The 7,540-nt window shown below is 46.9% G+C and overlaps 1 protein-coding gene across 1 annotated transcript; it reads left to right on the forward strand.

The window, feature by feature from the left end:
- Positions 1 to 2,986: 2,986 nt before the first annotated feature.
- Positions 2,987 to 5,147, forward strand: LOC308300978 (mannosyl-oligosaccharide 1,2-alpha-mannosidase IB-like; the record flags this gene model as incomplete). The annotated part of the gene is made up of 2 exons (XM_080744874.1): positions 2,987 to 3,992; positions 4,771 to 5,147. The coding sequence occupies exons 1-2, from the start codon at positions 2,999 to 3,001 to the stop codon at positions 5,145 to 5,147; spliced, it is 1,371 nt and encodes a 456-aa protein (XP_080601000.1). The 5' UTR covers positions 2,987 to 2,998.
- Between the last annotated feature and the right edge of the window lie 2,393 nt (positions 5,148 to 7,540).

Raw genomic sequence — 7,540 nt, forward strand, 5'->3', positions numbered from 1 at the left:
TCCTCCCATCTTCAGTTCGAATATGCACACAAAGGTCCCCAGGCACAGTGGTTGAGAAACACTGTTCTAGTGTGGCTCTATTCTGAGGAGGAGCTCTGTGACCCTGCAGTTTTTTGATCTTATTGTTATTTTCTTGATTAGGTTATTTTGTTAAGCTTTTGTGCAAAACAACATGATGTGTGGCTAAAGAGGGCTAGTATATAATTCCATTGCCAGTTAAGGGTGGGCCATATTGATAGTCCTACAGGTGGTTCAATCCCGGGGGTGACGGAGGGGTCTTGTCCCGGCCACTGCCAAACTGTGCACACACACTCCCTGGATACGATTCAGAACCTCTCCCACACATGGACCTGTTCTAACTTTGGCTTCCAAAGTTTGTAGGATTGGTCTGTTTCGAACAAAATGCCTAAAATCATGAATGCAGCGTGCGATTTCTGTGAAATAATATTTCACAGGTCGGCTTTTGCAAAACACATTTTGATGCCTGAAATCATGAAACTTGGTTTCAGTAAAATGGAACTGCTCAGTGGCAGTATAGTGACTCAGCATGTTTTTAAATGTTTTTATTTCTCCAAAAACAATGTTTTAGGAAATTCAACATAAAAAATGCGGAACCTGGGCAGGACAAGGCAGATAGAGCCTGCTGGTTGCTCAGTCAGGGACCAACCAGGAGGCTGAATGGGTGAATTGAGACAGCGCCACCATTTCGGGTAATGGAGAATGGTGTAGCCTACTGCAGCTGTCAATGCAATCTTTATGAGGCATCGTAATACCGTAATTTCACTGGTTGACTACTGAGGCTGAGATGCAGCTTGAGGCAGAGAGAGAGAGGTCAGTGCTGAAGCTCGTTTATGTTATTGCATTGCCTATTTCTCTCCTCAAATAAAGGCAGACTGTATTTGGCAATACAGATATGCTTGCCAGGAAGAGAGACTGTTATTGGTTGAGGCGCAACACAGCCTCCTATTAGGAGGAAAGCAAAATTGCACCTGTGCGAAGTGAGTGGTGCTCACTTCGCATGCAAACACGACACACATGTATCATGTATCTCCTATATGGGCCGCTCTGTCCTTGACGTTAGTTATCTCCTGTGGCATCTCGGTCTCTAACCGCTCTTTTTATGAGTTGTGTTACACAGAGGAGAAGTGGAGAGGAGGCAGAGGCACCCAGAGGAAGCCGCACCCGCCCTGGAGCTGTGTTACTGAAGGGCGGTGCTTGCCAATGAACTTGGCTCATCAGTGTAATCAGAGGGCACCTGTGAGTGCCCTACCCCAAACACATAAGTAAGCTCCCTGGGGTGCTAGGCTTCAGTTCTCCTCTCCTCTCCTCCTTCTGTGCAGCGGGAACACAACTCTGCGGTAAGAGCCTTTCGGCCACACAATTCCTTCCAGTCATTGATTGTTGTTGAAAAGCTTGAATAGTAATGGCAGTTTCTCTAATTCTCAGGCCGCAGGGCTGTCCCGCTCCAACCCTCGAGCCTGGCCTGGCATGCTTGCTTGATGATAATAATGATGATGATGATGGCATGAGAATGGTCTCTAAAATTCCCTGAAAAGGAAGAACCTATGTTGAGTATAAATACTCCCCCCTTACCTTTTGAGCTGAAGAGGCAACGGCCTGCCTGGGCTCCCATACTTGAACTGAGTAAAAGTACTTACCTGGCCTTATCTGCTAAAGTATTCGATTACCTGCCTGTCTGAGTACTCACCTGGCCTTATCTGCTAAAGTATTCGATTACCTACCTGTTTGAGTACTCACCTGGCCATACCTGCTAAAGTACCTGATTACTTACCTGTCTGAGTACTTACCTGGCCCTACCTGCTAAAGTACTCGAATACCTACCTGTTTGAATACTCACCTGGCCCTATCTGCTAAAGTACTCGAATACTCACCTTGATTGAATACTCACCTGGCCCTACCTGCTAGAGTACCTGATTACTCACCTTGCCTAAGTACTCACCTGGCCCTACCTGCTAAAGTGCCCGATACCTACCTGATGTACTCACCTGCCTTGAAGTATCCGATTACTCACCTTGTGCAGCTCCTACCGCCCCTCCTGGAGGACGGGCGCCCTACCTGAGTATCCAAGTAGCCCCTAGGTATCTGAGTAGCCGGCCCCAAGTATTCACCCCTCTTGTGTGCCTCCTGGCACCGCCCAGCCCAGAGACTGTTGCCTACCCTGTGATTTTTGTTATTGAAGTACATTTAAGTTGATTTATGCTGTTCTCCCTACGTTTTCTAAATAAATGCCGTATAAAACGGTTTAACCTTTGAACTTTGACTGGTCTCTTGCCTCCTGTACGCCACACTCCATACATGGAGTTATGTGCTCATACAGACAAATGTACTGTACATAGGGACCTACACACAAAGCCAGACGTAGGAGAGGTTAGCACAGCTCAAAAAGCCATTAATAGTGTCTTTAAGCTACATAGTCAGCTTGAGGCAATCGTGTGACAAAGCCATATATGGTTATTCCGACCTCACATATGATTGGCTGAGAGGTGTAAACAACGGTACGCCATGCCTCCGTGGATAGACTGGGTACTTATTCCTGAGTTTGCACCCAACTTCCAAATGTCACCTTCACGGAGAAACCATAACGAGGATTTACCTGCTGCCGCTCTATGAACGCAGGAACCCCACATTTTCTTCACATGCCTCGTCCTTCATCCATCGGCGGGCCACACGGAGGGTCTCCATGAGGTTAATCGTTCTCGTCCTCATTGCCTTCAGCCTGTGCTTTGCAGTCTTCTCATTGTGGCCCAAGAAGGTGGTAAGGATCCCCTACCAGGAAGAGCCCCTGGAACACAACGTGAAGGATAAACAGGACAAGGTCAGAGACAGAGAGGAACTGGAACACAACGTTAAGGACAAACAGAACAAGGTCAGAGACGGAGAGCCACCAGCAATAAATGTGAAGGATGAATTGGACAAGATCAGAGACAGCGAGCTACCGAAACTCAATGCGGCAGTCATACGGGACAAGATCAGAGAGATGATGAAGCATGCATGGGACAGCTACAGACAGTATGCCTGGGGCGATAATGAACTGAGGCCCATGGCAAAGAGAGGCAATAATGACTATTTGTTTGGTGATGCCCAACTGGGTGTGACCATAGTGGATTCTTTAGACACCCTCTACATCATGGGCCTTCATGAGGAGTTCAAGGATGGACAGCAGTGGATTGAACAGAACCTGGACTTTGACGTGAATGCTGACGTCTCTCTCTTCGAGGCCAACATCCGTTTGATAGGAGGACTGCTGTCTGCCTACTACATCACTGGACAAGAGATATTCAAACTGAAGGCGGTGCAGTTGGCTGATAAGTTACTTCCTGCCTTCGACACGCCTACAGGCATTCCCCATGCCGTGGTCAACCTCAATAGTGGTGAAAGTCATGGCTGGTCTTGGGCAAAAGGCAGTATTTTGTCTGAATTCGGGACTCTCCACCTTGAGTTTGTTCATCTCTCCGTCCTAACTGAGAAACCTGTCCACCTTCAGAAGGTAATGCACATCCGTAACCGGCTAGCCAAAATGGACCGCCCCAACGGACTATATCGAAACTTTGTGAGTACTTACACAGGCGATTGGGGAGAACACCAAACCTCAGTGGGAGGCCTCGGGGACAGCTTCTACGAGTACCTGCTGAAGTCGTGGCTCATGTCCGACAAGACCGACGGAGAGGCACGCAAGATGTACGATGACGCCATCGAGGCTATAGAGCGTAATCTGGTCCTTAGGTCCACCGATGGTCTGACCTTCATCGGGGAGTGGATCCACGGTGGCCTGCAGAGGAAAATGGGCCACCTGGCTTGTTTTGCTGGGGGGATGTTTGCCTTGGGAGCCAAAGGTTCGCCAAATAACGAGGAAGGACACTACCTCCAGCTGGGAGCCGAGATTGCACGCACCTGCCGCGAGTCCTATGACAGGACGGAGTTAAAGCTGGGTCCAGAGACCTTCGCTCCTGACCAATGGGCCACACAGCCCGGTGCCAGCGGTTTGAATCGAGACTACATCCTGCGTCCAGAGGAGAGACAGCCGCTGATACGAACGACCTACGGCCTGGTCGCGACCTAGGCCACGACCTGGAGGTCGTAGGTCCCGGTTCTGGAGGTCGTAGTTCGCGGTACATACTTGTTAGGTCGCGGCCGGTCTAGTTTCGCGACCCCCGGCCGTGGTTGCGCCACCTCGGTCGTCCCCGGGCCGTTGTTGCGCGATCGGGCCGTTGTTCAGCGACCTGGGAAGTCCGCGGTCGTATTTAAAAGGTCTTTTTGCAGAATATTCTAGAGCAGCAGCGCTATTCAACCTTTTGAAGCTTGTGATTGGCTGAACCGGAGGTAGGAAGCGCTCCATTGTAGTCACTTGGACCGCGCGAGGTGCACCAAAACCTATCCTTAACCCTAACCCCAACTCTAACTCTAACCCTAACCTTAACCCTAACCCCAACTCTAACCCTAACCCTAACCCTAACCCTAACCTGCCGACACTGAGTAGCTAACCTGCCGACGCTGTTGAAAACGAGCGCTCCTTCCCTTAGCAAGCGTAGAGTTTCTAAACTCGCGTCCCTTCCCTTAGCAAGCGTAGAGTTTCGATCGCGGCGCTCCTTCCCTTAGCAAGCGTAGAGTTTCTAAACTCGCGTCCCTTCCCTTAGCAAGCGTAGAGTTTCGATCGCGGACTTCCCAGGTCGCTGAATTACGACCGAGATCGCGCAAAACCTCCAGAACCGGGACCTACGACCTCCAAGTCGTGGCCTAAGTCGCGACCAGGCCGTAGGTCGTTTGTATCAGCGGCTCTTGCTGGTCCAGAGGTCATCGAGACATACTTTTACATGTGGAGGTTAACCCATGACCCAAAGTACCGCCAGTGGGGCTGGGAGGCTGCGCAGGCTATAGATATGTACTGCAGGGTGGGCGGAGGTTTCTCAGGGCTAACAGACGTCTACTCGTCCCATCCTCAGCACGACGACGTGCAGCAGAGCTTCTTTCTGGCTGAGACACTCAAGTATCTGTACCTGTTGTTCTCCAGCGACGACCTGTTGCCGTTGGAGAACTGGGTGTTCAACACAGAGGCTCATCCTTTGCCTGTACTCCACAAGGGCCACACGCTGCGTGGCAGCCCTCCCATAGCCATAGGCAGACCATAGTACCATGCATAGTAATACATAAGGACCGCAGGTCTACGCTGGCACACACAGACAGTCAGAGAAAGAGATGGAGGGGAACTCCTCCTGCCACCTTCAAGAATACCAGGGGGATGAGCAGAGTGGAGCACATGTTTCTTTTTTTCCCCTTGGACGCAAACTATAGTGACAATAGCAGATCTCACAAGTCACAATGTGTCATGATGCAACACGTTGTGAATATGTAGATCTGCTATTTTCACTACTTCTTAAGTTAGTATGGAATTTGTATTTATTTATTTTAATTCATCATGTTTTAAATGTTTTTTGAAGCGGTGAAAGCCGCTTCCAATGAGTGGCTTTGTGTGTCCCACATCCATATATGGTCATTTCAGTCCAGAGTGAACAGGTTTTTTCAAAAACAAAATGTGTGTCCCATGTCCATATATGGTCATTTCAGTCCAGAATGAACAGGTTTTATCAAAAACAAAATGTCTGTCACCTCATGTCCATATATGGTCATTTCAGTCCAGAATGAACAGGTTTTATCAAAAACTAAATGTGTGTCCCATGTCCATATATGGCCATTCCATTTCAGAATGAACAGGTTTTATCTGTCCCGTACGTCCAGAATATGTGTGTAGTGTCCCTCCCGGTCTGATGATTGGCAATCTTGAACATTGGTCAAGCTTCACATGACAATTTGGCTCTCCAGACAATTCTATACTAAGATTCACCGCCTCACTTCGAACCGAGGTTTGATTGTTTAGTTTAAGAAAAGGTTTTTTACTTTTTGAAACTATTTTGAAATAATAATAGTACAACCCGACACACGTTTGCTTTAGACTTCTGCTCAGCGGACTGGAGAAGGGTCAGAAACCCCCTCTGGTAGATGTCTATACTTTGTCTATACTTAATCATCTGCAGCTACTGAAGCTCCCTCATGAAACCTCTATTTTATTTCTAAAGAAATACGCCAGTATTTAATTACTTTTACAATATTTTCTTTCAATATGAATGTTATATTATCGCTCTCTTTTTTTGAGCGGTGCTAACCGCTCCTATAGACCGCTTTTTTACCAAACTTATGATGTCACAAATGATGATGACATGAGTTAGCTAGACCAATGAAACACTTCGATTCTGTTGATCTGTCCATGATGTCATAGGCACAGAGGCACCCGATTGGTTCACCCTGATTTAGAACGCGTTTAGGCCGCATAAAATACGTCATAAAAAATTATGTCATAGGCACGGAGGGCAGGCACCCGATTGGTTCACCCTTTAGGCCATCGAATTTGAATTTCAAAATTGTATTAGATGAATATCACTTATAAGCGATAAAATAACCACACTTTTAGACAGACTGTGGAAAATTGTACAGGTTATAAATGATAGGCAACTAATACAAGTTTAAAATACAAATAAACAGCTTTTGAAAAAAAATGATGATGACACTAATGATGATAACATGAGTTAACTAGACCAATGAAACACTTCGATTCTGTTGATTTGTCCATGATGTCATAGGCACAGAGGCACCCGATTGGTTCACCCTGATTTAGAACGCGTTAACCTCGCATCACCAGGCTTTCCGCTGGGGGAAAGCCTGGTCTTCGTTTACTAAACGGGCCGTTTGATCCGGTCGGGAGCGGAAGATCTCCTACGTTTTTCTGTAGTCCAAAACGGACTACACTTTGGCCGGAAACAATGACCGGAAACAGTTTCAACCCAGTTAGCGCATGCGCAAGTCGTTAGCCATATGTAGTTAGCGCATGCGCAAGTACGGGTTAAAACTGTTTCCGGTCGTTGTTTCCGGCCAAAGTGTAGTCCGTTTTGGACTACAGAAAAACGTAGGAGATCTTCCGCTCCCGACCGGATCAAAAGCCCGAAATTGGAAGCCGCAGAAAATACGTAATAAAAAACGATGTCATAGGCACCCGATTGGTTCACCCTTTAGGCCATTGAATTTGTTGACGAACAGATCTTGACAAACTAAAATATTCATCTTCTGGCCTCTGTCGTTCTGCACCATCTTGAAGAAGGATCGTTTTTTCTAGACCATCCTGACTCAAGGTCTGTGGTTCTGGAATCTCCTCGACAAGGGTCTGTGGTTCTAAATCACGTTCTGATTTAGAACGCGTTTAGGCCACAGAAAATATTATGTCATAGACACGGAGGCACCCAATTGGTTCACACTTTAGGCCATTGAATTTTGAATTTCAAAATTGTATTAGATGAATATCACTGATAAGCGATAAAATAACCACACTTTTTAGACTTTTAGTCCCTGTGGAAAATTTTACAGGTTATAAATGATAGGCAACTAATACAAGTTTAAAATACAAATAAACAGCTTTTGGAAAAAAAAATGATGATGTCACTAATGATGATAACATGAGTTAACTAGACCAATG

Source organism: Nannobrachium achirus, assembly GCF_963921795.1.
Source record: "Nannobrachium achirus genome assembly, chromosome: 16".
NCBI classification, from domain to species: domain Eukaryota; kingdom Metazoa; phylum Chordata; class Actinopteri; order Myctophiformes; family Myctophidae; genus Nannobrachium; species Nannobrachium achirus.